We start from the raw sequence: 25,103 nt of genomic DNA on the forward strand, positions 1-25,103 counted from the left end.
AGTTTAACACATTCAAACAAAAGGAAAAAAGCCAGCTTAGCTCAAATCTAGAGAGCAAAGACACTTATAAAATCCTATTTTGCTAACTACCTTGTCAGGTCATTATAAGTGAGAACCTTTATTGTGTTGGAAAGTGGCCTCTATTATGTAGCTAACACTTTCCATCTTAAACTTTATGTTTCAACACTACATAACAACCTGTATTATCCCCAAAATGCAACAGCTCTGGAGTCCTGACCATGTGGTAGGCACTACACTAAGTACACAATAGTACCTCATTTACCTTCATCAAGTACGTCCTACTTATTCCCATTTTACAGATTAGAAATCCATTCTAGAGAGTTCATTTATTGAAGGTTACACAAATATTAAGATTTGGACCTCAGAGTCTGACTTCAGACTAATTTTTACATACCATACATACAGAGCTTCCAAAAATTCCCCCAAAATCCACATTTTTGTCTCTTCTACTGAAATGCAACTTTACTTTGCAAATTTTTTTTTAAATTTAATGTATTTTACTTTTATTCAACATCATACTGTACTTTTATGGAGTTGTCTAGCATTTCAATATGTGTAACAGAGAATATTAGTTCTTCCTTCCTATCCAGTGTCTTTACTTCCCTAGCTAGCCTCTATTTTGCTATGCATGTTTATAGTGTACTTTACACACAAACCCATTACAATACTTTTATTTTAATGACTTGTCTTCCTCTTCACTGGATTACAAACTCTCTCTGCAATCTTTTCAGCTTTAGAGTTCTGATTCCCAGGACAGGATTCACTGTTAATGTATGCTATTTAGTTGAATAAAAAAAGAGAAAGTCTTACATTACACAAAACTTTTTCCACCTATCCCTCTCAGTGGAGAGGCTTATGTAAAATATGTAAGACCATATATACCTGGGGAAAATCTAGGGAAAACAGACTCAGATTTACCACATAAGTTCCAGCACTGCTTTCTGCTTATTATTATTTAATAATTTGCATCTACTTGCTCATCTTTGTGAGGTCATCAAGATGACTCAAGATAACAGCAAGTTTTTCTCAAGATCATCTTCCCTACACTCAGAGGTTTTGATTTCAGGTGTGAGGTGGGTTCGGAGAAGTGCCTTCTAACAATGATAAAAGGAAAGATAAGTACTACATTAATGCATTCCAAGGATTTTCAGTTAAAAGAATAACCTGTATTTTAGTGAGTTCTCAGGTGATATCACTACTGTTGCTCCAAGGGCCACAAACTAAAAATAAAGGTACTCAAATTAACAGCCTAACCTATGTTGATTTTCCTTCTAGTATAAACAATCAAAAGCCAATGTATGTGGCTCACCAAAATACAAGAACATAATTTACAAGAGTACTGAGGTTTTTAAACATACTAGCCAGTAACTAGAAATAACTCAAATGTCTATTGTTAAAGCCACAAAACACTACCCAGTAATTAAAAAGAACTACTGAACACAATGTGTACACTCTCATACTGATTATAGCCAAAGGTGTGCATCTATACCCAATAAGGCACATACTGTATGATTCTGTGAGCACAAAACCAAGAGAAACATGGCTATAGACGTTAGAGAAAGTCAACTGAAATATATGAAATTATTGGCTGGAAGGAGCATGAAGGAGTATTCTGGGCAGAGATGTTCTGTATCCTGATTGTATATGATACACATGCAAACTTACTCAAGTTATGCACTTAAAATCTGTGTCATAAATGGGCTAGGGTTATTTAATGGTACATCACATGTCTTGCATATACAAAGCCCTGAGATCCATCTACAGCACTGCTAACAATCAAAAAAACATCATTTTGGATGTAGGGATAGAACTCAGTGTTAAAAGTGCTTGCCTAGCATATACAAAACAGTCTAAGCCCAACAACATGAAAAAATGAAAAGGTTATTTTTATATCATAATAAAAATTTTTAAGTGGAAACTTTGAGAGAGAGTGAAGTTCAGTTCAAGTGGTACAGCAGGAAAAAAAATACTTTCATATAAACTGGGTTTCCAAAAAATTACCAGACATAACAGATTGCTAACAAATGTAGATTCAGAAAATAGCTGTATAGCTGACATAAGGAATTGTAAACAGAAATTCTCAGTGCTTCCTGTAACATTATCCCAATGGAATCCCAGAAGCCTTAAGTCTTTCTGAAGGTCTTTATAAGCGGAGTCAAACACAACATTCACAGACCTAGCCTCTTGGTTTCCTGTCCAACCTTCTACTCTTCTTTCATTGCACTCAAGCAAAAAGGGATGCTTGCTGCTCCTTGTACAAGCTAAACTCAATAGGTCTGCAGTAGTTTTCCCTGCCTGGAATGCTCATTCCCAAAAGCTTCACACTAACTTGCTTTCTGGTCTTCACTTGAATCATCACCACCTGAGAGCCTCTGGTACTCTAAGACAAATTTCTTTTTAAAAGTCACAACTAAGAAATAAAGGGGGGGGGGAGAACCTCGCTAGCCTCTAGTTGTCAAACTTTCCTTAGTTTAGATAAGAACGTTAACAGACAATTATGTTCGAATATAAAAAAAAAGCCTAACATCCTCCTTTTGTGGAAAACAAGAAGCACCGTAAGTTCAGGCTCTCATTATTTTAATTCTTATTTTTAAAGTCATAGCTCTCTTGCATTCCTTTAGTTTTATAGTTGTCTCCCAGTGCACAAAAACTAAGTGTTCTCTAAATTTAGCTAAGTACACAAATAACTTTTATCTATGTAATCAGGGCCTTGCACAGAACTAAAAAAAATTTTTTTTTTTTTACTAAACAAGAGTGAAAGAGCGACGGGTATTCTGTGAAGTTTCAGGAACATAAAGAAAAGGTATTTGTATACACTTCAGTGTATACAAGCACAAGTCAAATGAAAACGTGAATTCATCCAAGCTCAAATTCCATGTTTCTCTTGGTCACGAATGTCAACCAAATCCCCAGCCCCACTCGCCGTCCCCACCCCTCTCCGCCCCAGTAACTGAGGTCGGGCTGGCTTCCCTCACGCGCGCGGCGGGATGCAGGCATCTGGGGGCGCCGAGGGCGAGCCCGTCACGACGGGATGAAGGCAGGGGCCCGAGACCCCGCCGGGCAGAAGCGGGGTGGGCGGGAGCCCCCTGGGGAAGAGGGGCGGGCGCCGAACCCGGCCGCCTCACCTCCAAGGCCGCCTGGGGATCCTCATCGATCAGGGCGTCTGAGAAGCTCGGGAAGAACCTGCCGGGGGAAACGACGACGGAGAGGAATGAGAACACCATTTAAAAAAAGTTTCGGGGGGAGGGAGAGGGGGGAAAAAAAACCCAAAACACGCGTACCGCTGGGCTGTTGCAGGTCCCGCTGCAGCCGCCGCCATCACTCACACTGGCTGACGCCGAGGCGGCCCCTCACGCGGTAAGCAGCTCCGCCGCCGCCCAAGGGGGAAACTTCTGGAGAAACACCAACCCAGCTTCCGTCCTAAATAGTCAACGAGTGGCCACGCAGCGTGTGGCTGGGGGAAGGGACGGCAACAGGCGGCCGCGGAGCCTGCTGGGAAGGCGGAGGACCGCCTCGGGCGCCCCGCCTTGCCGGGGACCCCGTGACCCGCTCTCACTCGCCCCGCCCCTGGAGGCCATGGTGACGGGGGTCGGCGGCGTCCGCGCACGCCAGTCACTCCGACTAAACCGCCTAGGGCGGTATGCTGCTTGCACTCCTCAAGGGCGTGTGGCGATTGGGGACGTGCGCCCGTCCGTTAAACAACGCGTGCTTCCGGTGAAGCTCCGTTTACCCTCGCCCCCACCGTGGCTGACTAGAGTCAGCTTGGCTTTTCTCGCGACACTCGTGGCTAGGTGATCTTTTCCGGGAGCGGAGTCCCGGATGTCGCGCAAATTCTCGCGACAGCTACGCAAAAACTTCCTTCCCCGTTTTCCCTTCCCCCTTCCCCCCCCCCAGCCCCGCTCCGCTCCGGGTCCAGAGTCGCCGGAAGTTGTTATTTGGCCTCTCAGGTCGCTGCTGTGCGCTGCTTGGTTTCCTCCGCGCTCCACATCCCGAGCGTTCTACCTAGCCGGCTTTGGACACTGAGCAAAGCGTTTCCGACTTTAAAATCGCGGGGTCTCGTGTGCGCGTGCGCGCGCCCGTACTGGGGCTCACACCCGGGGCCTGGGTGCTATCCCCGGGGTCTCTGCCCAACGCCAACGCTCCACCGCCCGAGCCACAGCTCCCAATTCCGGCCGAGATCGGGGGTTAGTGTCCCCACGCCCTCCTCTCCTCGACCCCAGCAGACGGTGGGGCCACTTGACCGTCTCCACAGGGAGAGGAGAGGCCGATGTGCAAGAGGCTAACAAACTTTGGCTCCAAAGAGCTTAACGCCCCCCAGCAGCACCTGATCTTATCGCCAAAGATAATCGAGGAATGGAAGATATTCCATATATATATAAATGATATTTATATACCGTACCACGTACATAATACCATATATACGCATGCACACACACCTATCAATAACAAGTTAAACAAGAAGGGGCTGGAATACATGCCTGGTCATTTTTTTGTTTTGTTTTGTTTTTGCCAGTCCTGGGCTTGGGCTCAGGGCCTGAGCACTGACCTTGGGCTTTCTCAAGGCTAGAGCTCTATCAGTTGATCCACAACACCACTTCTGGCTTATTTCTATGTATATGGTACCAAGGAATGAAATCTGGGTCTTCGTGCATCCTAGGCGAGCACTACCACTAGGCCAAACTCCCGGTCCCATGCCTGGTCATTTTTAAATTAGGTGTGGTAGGCCAACTAAGATGTTACTCAATGTCATTAACTCATAGGGTTTTAATTTCAAAAAGCAGTAATAGTCATTTTTGATTTTTTAGGTGTAGGTTGTCACTATGAAATACTTGTTCAGGGGGAGAGAATCATTGTTGGCAGGTAATTTGTAATACAGTTACAACAAATGAATATGAAGCCACTGACAGCAGGGAGGGATTTGGGAGGGGAAGGGAACTAATAACAAATTTGGGAGATAAACCTGTGTGGGTTTGCTGCTAAATTCAACAGCTAACTCGTCTCAGGTTTGTATAGTTGGTGAAAGGTATTGCTGAAGGGACCCCTTTCTTGACTTCCCCAAAATCCATCCCCTATAGGCATTTCCCATCTTTATGACAAAGGAGGACTTGACCTAAGGCGGGGGCTGCAGAATCCCTGATAGCAGCTCAGATTACAAGAGCAGTTAAACCAGGTGGAGTTACCAGAATTCCTCCCCACCCCACCTCCTTGGCCTGCCAGGGAATTCCCTCCCCTTCCTTTGTCGTCAGAACAGTGCGCCAGAAGCCACCAAGATGATAGGTCAGTTCAAACAGCAAAGGTGTCAGTGGTTGCCCCAGCCATCAATCAACCATGCTGAATTCCATTGGCCACCTGTGTATGGCCAGCCCAACCACATGGCTGGGGCCTATAAAAGTAGCCTGTAAGATTAGGCAGGGTTCGCTCTCTCACTCACATCCTAGAGGCGACCCTGACTGGTCAGTATAATTCTCAATGTTAGGCGCAGAATAAAACTGTTTAACTTCCGCTTTTGTGTCAGACTCGTTCCTTTGATCACGGACCCTAATATTGGGGAACTAGACCCTAACAATTACACCATCAGATGAATGCAAAACAGATTTGTAAAGAAAGGTTAAGTTTGCCTATGGGTGTACTGAAAGTACTGAAAGTACTGGAAGTACTGAAAGTACTTCCTTGTAAAAGAGAGGCACAGGACACCAAAGTGAAAATCCTAGAGATGTAAAGAACTGCTCAAGGGGCCAGGAGTGTAGTAGCCTAGTGGTAAGAGTGCTCACCTGGGTTCAATTCCTTAGTACCGCATACACAGAAAAAGTCGGAAGTGGTACTGTGGCTCAAGTGGTAGGGTGATAGCCTTTAGGAAGCTCAAGAATAGTGCCCAAGCCCTGACACTTCAAGCCACAGGACTGGCAAAAAGCGGGGGGGGGGGGCGTGAGGAGCATGGTTCAAGTGGTAAAACACCTAGGAAGAATGAGGCCCCACCTGTACAATTGCTTTTGCCAGGCACTCATGTCTGTAATCCTAGCTACTCAGGAGGCTGAGATCTGAGGACCAAGGTTCAAAGACAGCCCAGGCACAAAAGGACCTGAGACTCTTATATCCAACCTCTAGAAAACGGGAAGTGGGCTTGGCTCAAGGGTAGAGCGGTAGCCTTGAGCTGTACAGCTCAGGGATAGCGCCCAGGCCGAATTCAAGCCCCATGACCCACAAAAGAAAGAATGAAGCCCCAAGTCCAACCAACACTCAAGTACCACATCAACCTCCTCCTCAATATTACCTAGTCTTTTGTTACAGCAGCACAAACGAGCTATTATACATGTTCTGTTTATGTAGCACAAAACTACAGTACTAATCAAGTTCAAAAGATTTCCTTGGTCTGGGAGCGTGGCCTAAAATACTTAGCATGCATGAAGTTCTGGGTTCAATTCCTCAGTACCACATTCACAGAAAATCTTAGCAACATTCTGTGCATACTTAAGAAACATTCACCTGAAAACAGAAATTTTACATGATTTATTTAATAATAAAGATACAAAAATGTTTAGAGGATTCCAAAATTTAAAGTTTTGTTTAAATACAAATTCTCTTTGAAAACATGAAAACATATAAACATTAGGCCTCTAAACATAATGATTTTTCATCTACAAAAATTCCCCTTTGCTATTCTAGAAAATTTTCAGAGAACAATTTTTCTTATGACATTAAATGTACATTATTTACAGCTGAAAAAGTAAAAACTTTTTTCAGAAACTTGAATATGTTTTTTTGTATACAATTTCCCTCTCCACTCATCCTCAATTTTAAAAAATGATCCAAAATACAAAGCAATTATGCTTTTTTATGACAACTGACTACTAGCCAGATTAACCCAAAATTCAAGTTCTTTTCTTGGCCCTTAAGATCCTTGACTTTCTAAAAACTGCAGTGTATCATTTAGAACTCAGCAATGTAAATTTGCTAATAGATCACAGTATGCAGTAGACTAAAATACTAATGAACAGAGTTAAGAATGAATTTAAGAGGGTCGCTTATTTTTCTACAATATTGTATCTATATTTACATTAGGGAATAAGCAGATGTTTTGACACAGTATTAAAATATAGGTGTTAGAATCATAAAAGTGAGAACTAGGAAAGAAATTAAAGATCAATTTTGTCTATTCCAATGTATTCCTTTTTATGAAAGAACTAAAGCCCCAAAAGATCAATGTCTTGCCTTATATTACACAACTAGTTAGCAAGAAAGCCATTCAGGCCATTGCTTTTACAAGGGTGGGAAAAATGCAGCCTACAGGTAATATAAGGCCTCAAAATCATTTGTTCCATGACAGCAGACAGGGCCTGCAACCTCCATCTGCTTATACTGATAATTTTGTATGGTCCAAGGATGATGACATAAATATCAAATGGCCCTTAACAGAAAAAAGTTCCCACTCATTTCTCAGAAATAGGTTCAGATGGATGTATCAATGTACCATGGATACATTCCCATTTTTAATGTTATATATTCATAGTTTGTTATACAGTGTGGCCAACTAAAGTCAATCTAAATGACATAATTTTAACAAAATATAAAGTAAGTTTCTTGAACTTGAAAGAGCCAAGACTAAATGTATATAAATGGAATGAAAATAGTTCCTACTTAAATTTCCTGTTGATTTATATTTAAGTATTGTATTTACAAAAGAACCAGAATGCGAATACAATGTAAAATTAGAAAAGAAATTCTTAAAATGCTTATGATATAGCAACTGAAAAAAAATCTCAAGAAGAATGTCTTCATAGTATAAAATGCCTGCTTCTTCGATATTGAATTCAGAAACATTTGGAGAATAAAGAGAAACACTTAGGTTTTCCTACCTCATCTAAAGAAGTCAAAAATTAACTCAATTGTTTTTAGCAATTACAAAATTAAGAATCTCTGTGGATTTATCTTAAGTTTAATCAGAGTTTGCAGACAAATGAAAATGAGTTCAATTTTTAAAAAAATTATCCCTAAGGTTTTTTGTTTGTTTCTGGTACATTAAAAGGAGTTGGGTTCCAAGAGTTCATTTTGCTTCACAGCTACCTGAGAGGTAAATCCATTTGAACTGGATACCACCATCACATAGGGCTGTGGCAGCTGCTCAGTTTTCTCTGTGTGTTCTTCCAAATCATCTTCAACCTCCTTTTTCACTTCTTTCATGTGAGTTTTTGTTTCTTGAGCTTTGATGACAGAAGTGATTACAGTGCCAGGTGGGTGAGCAACCAGTTGTGAACTTCGAGAAAAGGTCACCACAGGAGAAGTACCACTGAAGGATGGAGATGAAGCCACACTGACCGTTCCGTTGCAAATGGACTGCACATTGCTTGGAAGAACCTGCTGTACTTGAGCAGGGCTAAAGACAATTGAAGGAGGAGAGCTTGGCTTCTGTGACTGTAGCATGACATTTTCTTTCAGTACTGTCATGGGTTGTGATGATGGAATGGCTTGTAAAATAAATTTCTGAGCTCCAGCACCTGATGATGGATCTGTGCTAGCTATAACCGTTGTGAGTGGCACTGTCTGCAGTGTTACTGTATGTAACTGCTGATTACCAGGAGACACGACCACCGGAACTTGGGTTGAAGCCTGAATAGTCCTATTGAGATTACCAAATAAAAGAGATATTATAATTAAGACATTCTACATCATTTGAAACTTCAAACATTGAGGCTCAACACAAAGTTCTTCAGGATTTATGATACCATTTGAATGATAGATAGCTCTATATATAATGCCATATTAACACAAGTGGGAAGAAGAAAATAAAAATGCTGGGCTGGGAATGTGGCTCAGTGGTAGAGTGCTTGCCTAGCACGCATGAAGCCCTGGGGTTCCATTCCTTAGTACCACATAAACAGAAAAAGCCAAAAGTGTTGCCATGAAGCCAGGCACTGTGGCTTCCTAGCTACTCAGGAGCGTGAGATTTGAGAATCACAGTTCAAAGCCAGTCCATGCATTGAAGACCATGAGACTTATCTCCAATTAACCACTGAAAAACCAGAAGTGGCACTGTGGCTCAAGGGGTAGGGCGGTAGCCTTGAGCTGAAAAAGCTCAGGGACAGCACTCAGGGATAACTCGCAGGCTCAGAGTTCAGGCCCCACAACCAGTAACAACAAAAAAGTGATGACATAGTTCAAGTGATAGAGTGCTCTTTGAACATAGATGAAGCCTCAAGGACTAGCAAAAAAAAAAAAAAAGTTACATATGAGCTATTTGAAAGATAAGGAATTAAAAGTGTATCTTTTTGGGTTGTGTGTGTACATGTATACTTGTGTCAGTCCTTGGACGTGAACTCGGGGCCTAGGCTCTGTCCCTGAACTCTTTTATTCAAATTCAGTGCTCTACCACTTGAGCCACAGCTCTATTTCTGGCTTTTTTTTTTTTTTGGTTAATTGGAGATTAATAGTCTCTTGGACTTTCCTGCCCAGATGGGATTCTGAGATCCTCAGCTCTTAGCCTTCTGGGTAGCTAGAATTACAGGTATGCACCACAAGTCCCTGGCAGCAATATTTTCACTCTTCTTGGTATTTGCGGAATAGTGTCATCAATATGTTCATCCATAACAATGACTAAACATCATATAATTGTTTTCAAGTTGTGTTGCCTTAAATTTACATATAACAGAATTATGAGAATTCATAGTCCCTATCATATTTAAACAAAACAAAGCATTGTTGTAATTAACTGAAAAGTATTATGCTAGTATAGAGCCATTTCTAGAGGCACAGATTTTCACAAGTTTTAGTCAGAAAGCTTCAATACAATTAAATTATTTAATGTAAAATACAGATTATGTAATGATCATTATTTATATACCTTTTTATTTAATAATGAGTCAATCTAATTTGAAAATTTCAAATAAAATTTATAGTTATGGCTATTGTTAATATTAAATTGTTGAAAACATCCAGATCTCAATTACTTTCTCTGAATTCTTTTTTTTTTTTTTTTTTTTTTTTTTTGCCAGTCCTGGGCTTGAGCTCAGGGCCTGAGCACTGTCCTTGGACTTTTCTCAAGGCTAGAGCTCTACCACTTGAGCCTCAGCACCACTTCCAGCTTTTTTTTCTATATGTGGTACCGAGGAATCGAACCCGGGTCTTCATGCATGCTAGGCAAGCACTTTAACCACTAGGCCAAACTCCCGGCCCTGAATTCTTCTTATATGAAAGACACATTACTGACCAACTGCGAAATTAGTCCCTGTAAACTAGAGGATTATTGATGTTAAACTGCATTGTTACTGTTTGTTACTGTTAGGATGCCTTTCACATATAAGAGAAATGAAAAATCTGGAGGACAAAAATCAATAAAAAGGATAGAACTGAACCATGATACAGTGCAATTCAGAAGTTAAAAGCAAAGTTCAGAGTTATACTCCCAGTGGTTTTCCAATTATCCTTGGTAAACAGAATCTTCATTTGTAGGTTCGAGAGTTCCAAGGACTCTTTGCCCATTTACAATACATTTCCTATCAGATTAAACTATATATACAGACTGAACATTCATTCTGGTCCTGCTTAGGACCAGAATTTTCTGATTTTTGGATTTTGCTTTTGGGGTCTGGCGTATTTACAGATAAGTATCTAGAGGTTGCCACTAACTCTAAATCTGAACTTTATGTATTTCAGAGCCAAAATGTAATTGTATACAATATATATAGTGTCCCTGGTTTTGACTGTGATCTATTTCATGAGGCCAAGTATGAAACTGTTTAGTCTCATATCTATGTCTAAAAGTTTCACATTTTGGAGCTGACGGCTTTTTGGATTAAGACATTTTTCTAAAGTAGATATGTTTGGTTTTCTTCTTTCAGCTCTTTATAAATCCATTGCCTAATTTCATAGACTTAGGTGCCAGCAATCACCCTCTTCACAAAATGCCTTTCTGCCTATACAAATAAAGATGGCTGCCTGACTACATCTCCACTGTTATCATGTGAAGATCTTCACAATTTAAAACATTTAAACTTGGGTTGGAACTGTAACTCAAGGTAGATCACTTACTAGCATATATAAGGGCCCTACAATCAATCCCCAGTACAACATGTTTTTAAATTTACTGTATCAAGAAGATTGTGTTTAAGTAATATTAATTTATATCTAGAGCAATAGAAAAAAACTTTGGCGTTTATATTTTAGGATACACAATTGTAGAGGCATGCTAGTATTTCTATTGTCTTTGGAAAGGCATGCTACTCTAAGTCCATATTCTGGAAGATCATGACAGTAAGAAAAACAAATAAGCATTGTAAATATCCATCTACTTTTCTACCTTCTTTCCTTGCTCCCGCTCTAAATCAGATGAGCCCAGTTTCATTTTCTGCAAAAGACCAAACTAAAGCAGCTTGGTCAATTTATTATTCAGCATCTACCCTGTGACTCTGGGGCAAATCCAATTTAAATCAAAAATTACTTTTAAACTTCTGGCACAGTGAAGTCTAAAATAAAGGACCTTAGATTCATTCATGTTTGAATTTTAGGCTGTTGCTCTAACCACCTCAGCCACACTTTCAGTCCTTTTTTGAACTTTAGAGCAGTTTTCAAAATAAAATCTTCCCAAGAAATAACATTTCTTAGAACTCAAAGCATTCTAAATGTCATAGGATGTCAATTTATGCTGAATTTTTCTAGACTCTGATGACCTAAAACTATTCTTTGGACTTTTTGTACATGAGTCATTACTTCTGTGATTAATTTAGTAGGATAAATAGAATTACATAAATTGTAAAGTTTAAAATTAAAGAGTCCTTAATATCAGATGACTATCATAATATATATTGTTCCTGAAGCAATCTATCAACAAGAATTCTAGCTTTCAATTTTTACCTCTAAACCTTGACCAAACTAATGGCTCTAGTCAAAAATATCAAATAGTGATATGCATCAGTCACTTTTGTTTTCTCACCTAATACTCGGAATAGTAGAACTTAATGTTTCTTCCTGCATGGTGCTGGTTATGGTTGCTTCTCCTTCTGAGACAGCTTGTACTGGCTGTACAACATGAACAGTCCGGAATAACTGGGTAGGATATGGAGGCTGTGAGGACTGCACTGTCCTCACAACTTCTGATGGCTGTGCAGTTTCCACAGGATCTCTGGGTTTTGCCATTTTAGAATGGCCTGGTTTTAGAACTGAAGTAGCTCCGCTTTTTATGCCTGGACTTGAAGATACTCTTGAACGGCTTGCTTGATTCCTGCTTGGAGTGGTCGTTGAAGATAAGGATGAATCTGAAGACTCTATGCTGGAACTTGGATCCTCATCATCTATGTATATAAGATCTTTTGGCATTTCTTTAAACTGATACACCAAGCGCTGACCTTCCACTTTGGCCAAAATACCCCTTTGATAATAGTACCTATTCAAACCAGATAGTTCATCAGTGTTATTCAATTAAACAAAAGATGATACTGAACAAATTAACTTTACCTCCTTATAAAACACTGAAAGTTGTATTCCAACAAATGAGACTGTAGGGAAGTTATATAGAATATACTTACGTTAAAAAAAAGAATATACTTATATATTTATAGACAGAAATGTCTTTCTTAAATGATATATATTAATGACACAAAAAAAAGTTGCACCGGGAGTTTGGCGTAGTAGTTAAGAGTGCTTGCCTAGCATGCATGAAGACCGGGGTTCGATTCCTTGGTACCACATACATTGGAAAAAAAGCTGGAAGTGGTGCTGTGGCTCAAATGGCAGAGTGCTAACCTTGAGTAATGCCCAAGGACAGTGCTCAGGCCCTGAGTTCAAGCCCCACAACTAGCAAAAAAAAATTGTTTTAAGAATAAAAGGCACACCTACAATCCTAGCTACTAAGGAGGCTGAGATCTGGGGATTGTAGTTCAAAGCCAGCCCAAGCAGGAAAATCCATGAAACTTATCTCCTTACCTCCAATTAACCACCAAAGCTGCAAGTGTAACTGTTGCCAAGTAGCTTTTTTTTTTTTTTTTTTTTTTTTTTTGAGCAAAAGATGCTTAGGGATACTGCCCAGACCCTGAGTTCAAGCTCCAGAACAGGCCAGGAGCAATGGCTCATACCTGTAATCCTAGCTACTCAGAAGGCTGACCAAGGTTCAAAGCCAGCCTGGGCACAAAAGGACCCAAGACTTTTATCTCCAATTAACCTCCAGAAAAGGGGAAGTGGGGCTTGGCTCAAGGGTAGGATGGTAGCCTTGAACTGAAGAGCTCAAGGCTTAGTTCAAGCCCCATGACCCACAAAGGGGGGGGGGGCGTAGTTTAGGCACTGGTGGCTCACACCTGTAATCCTAGCTACTCAGGAGGCTGACATCTGAGGATCAAGGTTCAAAGCTAGTTCAACAAAGTCAGCCCAGGAATAGAAGTGCAAAAGTCCTTGAGACTCATATCTCCAATTAATCACTAGAAAATGGAAGATGGTGCTGTGGCTCAATGGGTAGGGCAGTAGTCTTGAGCTGAAGAGCTCAAGGGACAATGGGCCCAGAATTCAATCCCCACCACCAACAACCAAAAAAAAAAAAATGTTTAACCAGGTGCGGTGGCTCATACCTATAATCCCAGCTACTCAGGAGGCTGAGATTTGAGGATCGGATTCAAAGCCAGCCTGAGCACTAAAGTCCCGGAGACTCTCATCTCTAATTAACCACCAGAAACCAGGAAGTAGTGCTGCAGCTCAAGGGGTAGGGCAGTAGCCTTGAGCTGAAGAGCTCAAGGACAACGCTCAGGCTCAGAGTTCAAGCCCCATGACCAGGAAAAAAAATTTTTTTGAACTCTCATTCAAAATTTTCATGTCTAGTGGGGGTGGGGGAAGGGAAATGGGGACCAAGACATGAGAAAGGGTATCAATGTATGTGAAATAATGCACCTTCTATCTGGTGAATATAATGTAACTCTTCTATTAATTACAATAAAAAATATATGAAAAAAAATTTTCATGTCTAATACACAGACTGATGGGGAGAAGAGAGCAAAGAGGGAGGATCATGGTCCAAGAGTAATCCAGACAAAAAGTGTAAGCAAACAAACTAAAAGCAAACTAAGCTGAAAAACCAACTAAAGCATAACAGACTGGGAAAATAGATCATGTAGTAGAATGTACCTTTAGTACCTTTAGTACTACTAAAATAAAATAAAATTCACTGCTTCTTTACTATCTCAATTTCTCAAATGGTACCTTCTTTTTTTCAATGTCTAGGAAATGACACTCTTACACAACAAAAATGCTCATACCTGAGTGCTCGTCCCATGGTTTCATAATTCATATCAGGTTTGTTTTTGTGTTTCCCCCACAACCTGGATACTGCTTTAGAATCTACCAATTTAAAAATTCCTTTTTCTCGCTGAGTCCACTTGATATATTTCGGACAGGTAGCTTTATCCTGGAGAAGGGCCAATAAAAACTCCCAAAGATAGATTGTGTTTCCTGAAACAAAACAATTTATTCTTAAGTGATGAAATTTTCCTTTAAAAGAGCACAGGAAGAGTGGGTACTGGTGGCTCATGCCTATAATCCTATCTACTCAGGAGACTGAGATCTGAGGATCACAGCTTCAAGCCAGCCTGGCAAGAAGTCAGTGAGAGTTTTACCTCCAATTAACCACCAGAAAACCACAAGTAGCACTGTGGTTCAAAGTGACAGAGAACTAGCCTTGAACAGAAAGGGATCAGGACAGCACCTAGGCCCTGAGTTCAAGCCCCATGACCACCACCAACAACAAAAAAAGAGCACAGTAAAACACAAAGGTCTTAAAAAGTCTATCTACATTGACATACAAAAAAAAATCACAAAATACTATAAATACTGTAGCCAATTTTTAGGGTCTAATACAGTCTTTTTATTAGTCTCATGTGTATGAATAGAGATAAACATGTCAAGTAGATAAGTGATGACATCAAGAAAAAGCAGTTTGAGTTTTTTGTCTGTTTGGATTTTGCTGGTCATGGGGCTTGAACTCAGGGCCTTGGGCACTGTCCCTGAGACTATTGACCCATAGCACCTCTAAGACCTTTGTTTTCCTTTTCCTTCCTCTTTAAAAACCTTTGCTTATAAAAACTTACGAACTGAAAGTCAAATTGTTGACTCTTGAAGAACACAATTCATGACCAGAAGAATAGAAGTAAAAAAATATCTCAAATGGATTTCTTCAGCTACTTTATTACCAATCTCTTTAAAGAAACTGCTATTTTATATGGCAATTCTAAGTTCTATTTCAATACATCAAGAAAATTTGATGTCCGCCAGTAATACGAAGACACTATAAAGCAATCTGAATATTATTTGGACTCTATTACAGGTAAATTATAGTAACACTTACCCTTACCATCTTTGTTTTTCTTTTTCACAGATATATTTGGAGTAGTAGCTGGAGAATCTGGTCGTGGTGGTTTAGTTTTTCTCCCTGTAATTAAAATAGATCTGCCTAAGTATTTGTCATCAAAATTAAAAGAGAATGAACAATTTATATTGTCCCTTATCCAAAATATCAAGTGCCAAGTGCTTTACATGCAAGTCATACAAGCCACTTTCTCAAAATGCCATCAGTAAATTACATCAGTAAAAATTGAAAATCAGGGGCCAGGAACATGGCCTTGAATGCTTGCCTAGCATGTACAAAGCCCTGGGTTTAATTCCTTGGTACAATGTACACAGAAAAAGCCAGAAATGGTGCTGTGGCTCAAGTGTTAGAGAATGAGCCTTGAGAAAGTTCAAGGGATAGTGTCCAGGCCCTGAGTTCAAGCCCCAGGACTTGCCGCCACCCCCCCCCCCAAAAAAAAAGGCCTGGTGCCATGGCTCATACCTGTAATCCTAGCTACTCAGGAGGCCAAGATCTGAGGATCAAGGTTCAGAGCCAGCCTGGGCACAAAAGGACCTGAGACTCTTATCTCCAGTTAACCTCTAGAAAACGGGAAATGGGGCTTGGTTTGGTTTAAGTGTAGGGCGATAGCCTTGCACTGAAGAGCTCAAGGACAGTGCCCAGGTTGAGTTCAAGCCCCATGACCCACAAAAAAAAAAAAAAAAAAAAAAAAAAAAAAAAAACCCTGAAAATTAACTGGTCTTTCGTTATATATAGCTCAATCAAAAGAGTACATGCCTAACAAGCATACCAAGGTTCTTTGGTCAAACCCTTGTGTTCCACAACACAAAGAAATGAACATTAAGTAATTCAAATCACAAATGCTAAGAAATGATTTTAAGTTCATATTTTAAAATGAACTTAAATTTCAAATAGTCTCTTTTTTTTTTTTTTTTTTGGCCAGTCCCAGGCTTGAGCTCAGAGCCTGAGCACTGTCCGTGGACTTTTTCAAGGCTTGAGCTCTACCACTTTGATCCTCAGCACCACTTCTGACATTTTACTATGTATGTGGTGCCAAGAAATCAAACCTGGGTCTTCATGCATGCTAGGCAAGCAATCTACCATTAGGCCAAACTCCCAAGTCTCATCTTTGAGAAAAGATAACAGCAATTTCTTAAAATTAAGGAGACTATTATTGACATGGTTAAAACTTAAAGATTAGTTTTATTATGTAACTGTAATCCCTCTGTACATCACCCTGACAAAAAAATTAAATTAAAAAAAATTAGCCATACTGGAAAAAAAGTTAGCCATATTGGTTTGTCTGATTATAACATATATGAACTCTTGAACACTTAACAAGGAGGCTTTTAGCTTTTTGCTTTTGTGCCAGTACTGAGGACAGAACTCAGGGCTTGGGTGCTGACAAAGGTTTTTGGCTCAAGGCTGGTGCTCTACTACTTGTCATAACTTTACTTTGACTTCTAGCATTTTGTTTGTTTTTCAACTGTGACTAGTTTTGTTTCTTATTTTTGTTACTGGGGGGTCAAACCCAGAACACTACATTTGCTAGGCAAGCACTTTGCTGCTTCCAACTTTTTGGTGGCTAAATAGAGATCATTCCTAGTCTTCAAACCACAATCCTCAGATCTCAGTCTTCTTAGAAACTAGGAGTATAGGAATGTGCCACCAGTACCCAGCTCAAAGATATTCATCTTTAAAGTGTTTTACTTAGGCTTGTCTTACATGTGTAAGAGTTAGTATCAAAAGTAGGATTTGAACTTAGGGCCTTCAATTCTTGCTTGGCTTTCTCACTCAAAGCTTGTACTCTACTTTCCACTTTCCTATTAAATACATTTCTTCATACATTTAATTTGCAGATATTAGAAACTTGCCCAAACTCCAGAGATTTAGAGAATGTATGAGGCAAAGCTTTGGTGAAATGGTGATTTTTTTGTCTATACATAATCCTAATCTCATTTTCTGTATTTTTTTTAGCAAACAAATTTAATAGTGATACATCACCAGTCACTAAGTCCATCAAGACAGCCTTCATTTGAGTTGCTGAACTGTTCTAAAGCCTTACTTGAGACTTTCTTTTGCCACTTGCCTAGCACCAGTTTGCCAGCCTATTATTTCTAAAACAAGCATGTTGTCTGAGAGGATTTTAGTTACTACCTTCTCCAACTACTCACAAGCAAGTACTCATCTATTGTCATAGTCAGTGTCTAAGGTTGTATAAAAACATATTTCTTTTATCATTTAGATTGAGATTCATTCATTTTCACTGAATGTATCAACACTTCTATTTTATTACTCAATTTTATATATACTGATATACTAATTCATTTTCTTAAAAGCTGAAATATATTTAGGCTGTTTCTAATTTTAGACATTTACAAATAGGGCTTCTAAAAACCTTCATGCATAGTTTTGTCTATGAATATAAAGCTTAATTTCTTTTTTATTTCAATACTTAGTAGCAGAATGGCTGGTTACTCAGTATACATTATTGTAGTTAATAAACTGAAACTATTTCCAAATAATTATTTTTATTATATTAAATAGTTGTACAAAGGCACTGCCACTAAACAAAGCAGTTTATGAATGCAATACACCCTGATCAGTGTCATCCCTTTCAACATTCTCACCCTCTTTCCTTTACTTTTCTTACTTGTGCAGTGTATACAATGAATTCTTAATACTTGCTGGTTTTCAATTCTGATGTAATCTATGTGAAATCTTATCTGAGGAATTACTAGTATACAACAGCTTTTAAATTATATCCCTTGAAAAGAAACTGACCAGCTTTTATCTTCAAAGCTATATTTGAAAGGATATAGATAAAACTTTGAAGACTTCAAAAGCTGACATATATCTTTTCTTATTTTTATTTTTTTCCCGTCCTGGGACTTGAACTCAGTGCCTGGGTATTATTCCTGACTGAGCCACTTTGTGCTCAAGGATAAGGCCACCTGGGGCTTTTTCTGAGTAGTTTATTGGAGATAATAGTCTCATGGACTTTTCTGCCCACGCTGGCTTTGAACATCCATCCTCAGATTTCAGACTACTGAGTAAATAAGATTACAGGCATGAGCCACGAGCACCTGGTTCTGACATATATCTTTTCTTCAAAGACAGCCCACAAATACTTTAAATGTGTAAGATTATATATTAATAGTTGTACTATGAAATAATGTTTTCATTTTTTATGTCCTCAATTTTTTTCTTACATGTTTTAATTGATGTGGACAGAGGCTTGAGTAAAAATATATGGAATCTGACCCAGGGGGCCAGAAGTGTGGCCTAGTGGAAGAATGCTTGCCTAGCATGCACAAATCCCTGCGTTTGGTTTCTTGGTATCACATACACAAAAAAAGCCAGAAGTGGCAATGTGGCTCAAGTGGTAGAGCAGTAGCCTAGAGTAAAGTGTAAAAGTGCCTAGGCTCTGAGTTCAAACCCCAGGACTGGCCAAAAAATAATAATAATTGAATTCCACATCAAGGGTTAATTGTTTCACCTAAACAAAGTAACTACCCACCTTTCTTTCTTTTAGGCTGTTCTGGGGATGAAGCTCCTGGTGAGTCTGCATATGTATCCTGTACCTGTTGCGTTTCCATCACTTCAGGAATCCCATCTAATGTGACGGATACATGGGTGATTGGGGCAACAATGTCATCTTCAGAAGGACTAAATATGTTATCTAATGGAAAAAAATCAACAGTATATTATAAATCAAGTTTTTTGATTCTATGAAGATATACTTAGTTATCTATTCTCTTTTTGTTTGCTCTGTCCTGTATCAAGAACTCTATATCAGGCCAGGAGTGTGGGCTACTGGTAGAGGGATTGCCAAGCATGCACAAAGACTGAGGTCCAATTCCTTGGTACCATATACATGGAGGGGGAAAAAAGCCAAAAGTGGTTCTGTGCCTCAAGTGGTAGAGCTCAAACTTTGAGAAAAACCAAGGATAGTGCTCAGGCCCTGAGTTCAGGCCCCCTGCACTGGCAAAAATAAAAAACTTTAACACCTCTATAGATCATCTTTATAATAACAATTTTTTAACTTTTAAATAAAAACTTCAGTAGATTTTTGTCTGTTCAATTATGATTATCTATAGAAATGGCTAAATTATAGTATCTTGGCTTCAAATACCTTAATATTTTCACCAATGGAGTTAAGAAAGGACAAATTTGTCAGTGTAACATGTGATAATTACAAAATACAGAGTCTTCTTATTGCTAAGCACTTTTGGCTCAAGCATATAATTCTAGCTACTAAGAAACTGAGATCTAGCCAGGCGTGGTGGCTCACCCCTGTAATCCTAGCTACTCAGAAGGCTGAGATCAAGGTTCAGAGCCAGCCCAGGCACAAAAAGACCAAAGACTCATATCCAGTTAACCTCTAGAAAACGGGAAATGGGGCTTGGCTCAAAGGTAAGGCGGTAGCCTTGAGCTGAAGAGCTCTCGGACAGTGCCTAGGCTAAGTTCAAGCCCCATGCCCCCCCCCACCCCCCCCCCGCAACACACACACACAAAAGCAAACTGAGATCTGAGGAGCATTGTCTGAATCCAGCCTGGCAGACAAACCCAAAGACTTTTTTCTCCAGTTAGCCAGCAAAAGCCAGAAATGAAGATGTTGCTCAAGTAGGAAAACACGAGCCTTGAGTGAAAAAACATAAGCAAGAGTGGGAGGTTCACAGTTCAAGACCCAGTACCAGAAGACAGACACAAAAAAAGTTTTCTTTGAAGATTTTAGCAAAAGGTGACTCAACTAATACTATTCCTATAAAATGTACTTAGAAACTAAAAAAATATAAAGACAGTCTTTGATTTTTTGATATTTACTATTTAATGGAGAGAGACATGGCAAGAATAACTTCACAAAGTACACACTCTGAGCGATTTCATTCACTCACTTCGTTTTTCATCCAGCATAGGGCCAGGAGAATCCATGTTGAGGAGGGCCTCAGCAGCCTCAATAGTTTCAATAGTTTCATCCTCCTCGTTAGGACAGGAAGCTTCAACTAAACATATACAAAGAAAAACTACAATTAGCTACAACATATATGCTGCTCTGCAATTCATATACTGGTAGTTGAACCCACATAAACCACTTCATACTCTAAGTTTATATACACACAAATTATATGATGTATTTTATGAACATATAAAACAGTAGTGAACGCAAGGTACTGGCGGCTCAAGTCTGTAATCCGAGCTATTCAGGAGGCTGAGATCTGAGGAACACAGTTCAAAGTCATCCCAGGCACCAAAGTCCATAAGACTCTTATCTCCAAATAATCACCAGAAAACCAGAAGTGGTGCTGTGGTTCACATGGTAGAGCACTAGCCTTGAGCTGAAGAGCTCAGGGACAGGGCCCAAGCCCACAGTTTAAGTTCCATGACCGAGAAAAAAAAAAACAACAACAAAAATTGGACATGACCATTAAGTAACTGCCTATTTTTTTTTTTTTGCCAGTCCTGGGCTTGAGCTCAGGGCCTGAGCACTGTCCTTGGACTTTCTCAAGGCTAGAGCTCTACCACTTGAGCCTCAGCACCACTTCTGGCTTTTTTCTATGTATGTGGTACCGAGGAATCAAACCCGGGTCTTCATGCATGCTAGGCAAGCACTTTAACCACTAGGCCAAACTCCCGGCCCCGTAACTGCCTATTTTTATTTAAAAAATAATTTGTATAGCCAGGTGCTAGTGGCTTACACCTGTAATCCAAGCTACTCAGAAAGCTGAGCCCAGACAGATAAATATCTGAGTCCTCTCAGATATTCTTCAATTTATAGGCACACAAATTATAATATGTATAATTTATGAACATATAAAACAGTACTGAAAGCCTGGCACTGGTGGCTCACGCCTGTAATCATAGTTGCTCGTGAGGCTGAGATCTAAAGATTGTGGTTCACAGCCAGCCAGGGCAGGAAAGTTTGTGAGACTCTTACCTCCAAATAACCCAAAAGCTAGAAGTGATGCTGTGGCTCAAGTGACACAGCACCAGCCTTGAGTACCAAAGCTCACAGACAGTACCCTAGGACTGGAATACTCATTCACAAAATAAACAGGGCATTTGCAATAGAAGATGTTCCACACAGGTTAGAGTGACATCACAAATATTCAAAACTTTTTAACAGTCCAATCCTTTACCCAAATAAAATTTACCTAGAAATACAAAGATATAAATACAGTATTTACCCAGAACTGGCATAGATAGATAGATAGATAGATAGATAGATAGATAGATAGATAGATAGATGATAGATAGATATAGATGGATAGATGGATGGATGATAGATGGATGGACGGACGGACGAAGTATTTGGGGGGCTAGAAATGTGGGTCTAATGGGGTCTAATGGTAACATACTTGTCTCACATACATTAGGCCTTGAATTCAAATTCCAATTCTGCCAAGAAGTGGCTTTTTTAATCTAATGTACTAGAGTTTTGAACTTAAGGCCTTCAACTCATTCAGCTTTGTTCACACAGTTGGTACTCTCCCAGTTGAATCATACTTCAAGCTCTGCTTTTTGCTGGTTATTTGGAAACAGTCTTGAGGTCTTTTCTTCCTGGGCCGGTCTTCAATTGCAATGTTCCAGATATGAGCCTTCTGTATAGCTAGGATTACAGGCATGAACCACCAGTGCCTGAATAAAAAGTAATCTTTTTATTTATGAATTCAAATTTATAGCTGAGAACTGAGGATTGCGGTTCAAAGCCAGGCAGCTGGGACACAAAAAGTCTATGAGACTCTTATCTCCAATAACAATCAGAAAATTGGAAGTGGCTCTATGGTGCAAGTGGTAGAGCACTAACCTTGAGCTGACAAGCTTAGGGACAGCGCTGAGCCAGAATTCAAGCCCCACAGCTCACAGAAAAAGAGGAGGGGGGGAAGGTTTTATTTGTTTTGTGTCAATCCTAGGGCTTAAACTCGGAGCCTGGGTGCTGGCCCTAAACTTCTTTCTCAAGGCTGCTGTTCTACCACATGAGCCACAGTTCTATTTCCAGCTTTTTGGTGCTTAACACACATGAACTTTCCTGCCTCGGCAGGATTCAAACTGAGATCTTCATCTCTCCTCTTTAAATAGGTAAAATTAGAGGCGTGAGCTGTCAGCACTCAGCTTTGCTAAGTTTTTAATACAAGAAATTTTTACTGACACAGACAGTACCCCAGGCCCTGAGCATGAGGCCCACAACAAGAAAACAAGAAAGAAAGAGAGAAAGAGAGAAAGAGAGAGAGAGAGAGAGAGAGAGAGAGAGAGAGAGAGAGAGAGAGAGAGAGAGCGCGCGCGCGCGCAGCGCGCGCGCGCGCGCGCACACAAGCGGGAGGGAGGGAGGGAGGGAGGGAGGGAGGGAGGGAGGGAGGGAAAGAGCAGAAAGAAGGAAGGAAGGAAGGAAGGAAGGAAGGAAGGAAGGAAGGAAGGAAGGAAGGAAGGAAGGAAGGAAGGAAGGAAGGAAGGAAGGAAGGAAGGAAGGAAGGAAGGGAAAACTTTTACTGAATTCATACTACATGCTAATCATTATACAAGACACTAAGGTAAAGCTGAATCTAAGTAGTCACAATACCACCAAAAAAAAAAAAACAATATTAACTATGTCTCTTTCTGGTAAATTTTATTTTAATAACAATTCACTATATTCTTTTCCTTTTTTGTCAGTCATGGGGCTTTAACTCTGAGCCTGGGCACTTTCTCGGAGCTCTTCAGCTCAAGGACCAGCATCTGGCTACTATATTCTTAGAAATAAATTTTCTCAAATATTCCTGATCATATGGGAAAGATACCCGAGTGAAAACATACAAGACTACAGAGCATGTATCGACGTTTACAACTGATAAAAATAACATTACCGGTCTTGGAGTTTGGCCTAGTGGTAGTTTGGCATGCACTAAGACCTGGGTTCGATTCCTCAGAACCACATATAGAGTAAAGACTGAAGTCATGCTATGACTCAGATGGTAGAGCAAAATAAATAAATAAATAACCTTACCCTACACCTCACATTTATGTAACCTTTTCTTCAAGTCTGAGAAATTGTCCTAGTTCTGACTGAACCAGGAGAAAAATCCTCTATTCATCCCAGGGCCTTATCACACATTAGGTCATGGTCTTCTATTTTGTTTCCTATAGGAGCAGTAAGAAAAGGCCATTCTGTTTCTTTCCCTACACAGTTTCTCATTTTGTTTTGTGGAATACAGAGCTAGGCATATAAAAAATTAAGTTTGTCAAACGGGGCGCCAGTGGCTCACGCCTATAATCCTAGCTACTCAGGAGGCTGAGATCTGAGAATTGCTGGTCAAAGCCATCCAGAACATTAAAGTCCATGAGATTATTCTCTTCAATTAACCACCAGAAAACCGGAAGTGGCTCAAGTGGTAGAGCACAAGTCTTGAGATGAGCTCAGAGGCAGTGGCCAGGCCCAGAGTTCAAGCCCCACTACTGACAAAAAAAAAAAAACAAAAAACAAAAAACAAAACTTAGTTTGTCAAGACTTGAATTTTTGGGGGGAGGAGAGACAGTCCTGGGACTTGGACTCAGGGCATGAGCATTGTTTTGGGGCATTCCTCAAGGCTAATGCTCTACCATTTGAATCACAGCACCACTTCTGGATTTTTCAATATATGTAGTACCAAGGAATCAAACCCAGGTCTTCATGAGTGCTAGGCAAGCACTCTACCACTAGGCCTTGCTTTCAGTCCCAAGACTCGATGAATTTTGTAATTTGACTGTCTCCTTTTTTTTGGTCACTTCCATCTCAATATATTTAGGAAAAAGGAGAAAGGAAAAACATATAGAACAAGACACACACTTTTCTTCTTCCCATAGAGTCTTCACTTTTGCAAGTAATAAAGTCAAGAAACAACAACAAAAAAAATCAGTAAGAGGCTTTTTCTTTAGGGGTGGGGGGAGGAAAGGGGGTCATGGGGCCTGTCCCTGAGCTCCTCACCTCAAGGCTACCACCCTACTCTTAAGCCAAGCCCCACTTCCCTGTTTTCTAGAGGTTAATTGGAGATAAAGAGTCTCAGGTCATTTGGTGCCCAGGCTGATTTTGAATCTTGATCCTCAGATCTCAGCCTCCTGAATACCTAGGATTATAGGTGAGAGACACCACCGGCTCAGTAAGAGGCTTTCTATGCTCAAAATTCTCAGAACTAGGGCACTGTCTAAAACTGTGTTCTAGTAAGTTCACAGGAGGACTCATGTACCTGTAAGGGTGATGTCGTCATCATCATCAATGATTTCTTCTTCAGCAACATCCAGTGAGCTCTCCGTAATCATGTCATTAGGCTCTTCTACACATGCAAGACCAGCATAACTATTGAGAATATCAGCGCCAGGAACGTGTTCCACAATTACAGCAGGAAAAATAGCTGGATCACCAAGCTGGGAGAAGTTGGGAGAAGTGGGGGGAATATAGTTATCAACATTTTGCTTTTGTTAGAAATAATCCCATCTGGAAGTGGTGCTATGGCTCAAGTGATAGAGCACTAGCCTTGAACTGCTTGAACTGAAGAGCTCAGGGATAGCACCAAAGCCCAGAGTTGAGGCCCCACAACCAAATCCCTCCCACAAAAAAAAAAGAAAGAAAGAAAAAAAAACCTCATCTCATTTCATTTGTTTGCATTTTTGTGCTGTGGACTGAACCTAGACTTGGCACTTGTTAGGTCAACATTACATCTGATCATCTGATCTCCTGAGCTAGTGCTCTACCACATTGAGCCAAAGCCCCACTTCTGGTTTCCTAGTGGTTAACTGGAAATAAGAGCCTCATGCACTT

At 40.2% G+C, this 25,103-nt stretch overlaps 2 protein-coding genes across 2 annotated transcripts in view; both read right to left on the reverse strand.

Moving 5' to 3' along the window:
* Window positions 1–3,563, reverse strand: part of Sugt1 (SGT1 assembly cochaperone of MIS12 kinetochore complex) — a 40,269-nt gene extending 36,706 nt beyond the window's left edge. The window contains exons 1-2 of the mRNA XM_090342071.1: window positions 3,303–3,563; window positions 3,147–3,204 (exon numbers count right to left, since the gene is read on the reverse strand). Of these exons, the coding sequence (XP_090198197.1) occupies window positions 3,147–3,204; window positions 3,303–3,340 (96 nt within the window). The 5' untranslated portion in view covers window positions 3,341–3,563. The remainder of the gene's footprint in view (window positions 1–3,146; window positions 3,205–3,302) is intronic.
* A 2,950-nt stretch (window positions 3,564–6,513) lies between these two features.
* Elf1 (E74 like ETS transcription factor 1) overlaps window positions 6,514–25,103 on the reverse strand; it is an 89,023-nt gene continuing 70,433 nt past the window's right edge. Inside the window, exons 3-9 of the mRNA XM_090342072.1 lie at window positions 24,532–24,709; window positions 20,233–20,340; window positions 18,855–19,016; window positions 15,335–15,418; window positions 14,250–14,442; window positions 11,945–12,394; window positions 6,514–8,635 (exon numbers count right to left, since the gene is read on the reverse strand). Coding sequence (XP_090198198.1) covers window positions 8,038–8,635; window positions 11,945–12,394; window positions 14,250–14,442; window positions 15,335–15,418; window positions 18,855–19,016; window positions 20,233–20,340; window positions 24,532–24,709 — 1,773 coding nt within the window. The 3' untranslated portion in view covers window positions 6,514–8,037. The remainder of the gene's footprint in view (window positions 8,636–11,944; window positions 12,395–14,249; window positions 14,443–15,334; window positions 15,419–18,854; window positions 19,017–20,232; window positions 20,341–24,531; window positions 24,710–25,103) is intronic.

Source organism: Megascapheus bottae, chromosome 11 (assembly GCF_031878675.1).
Source record: "Megascapheus bottae isolate mThoBot1 chromosome 11, mThoBot2.hap1, whole genome shotgun sequence".
Classification (NCBI taxonomy): Eukaryota; Metazoa; Chordata; class Mammalia; order Rodentia; family Geomyidae; genus Megascapheus; species Megascapheus bottae.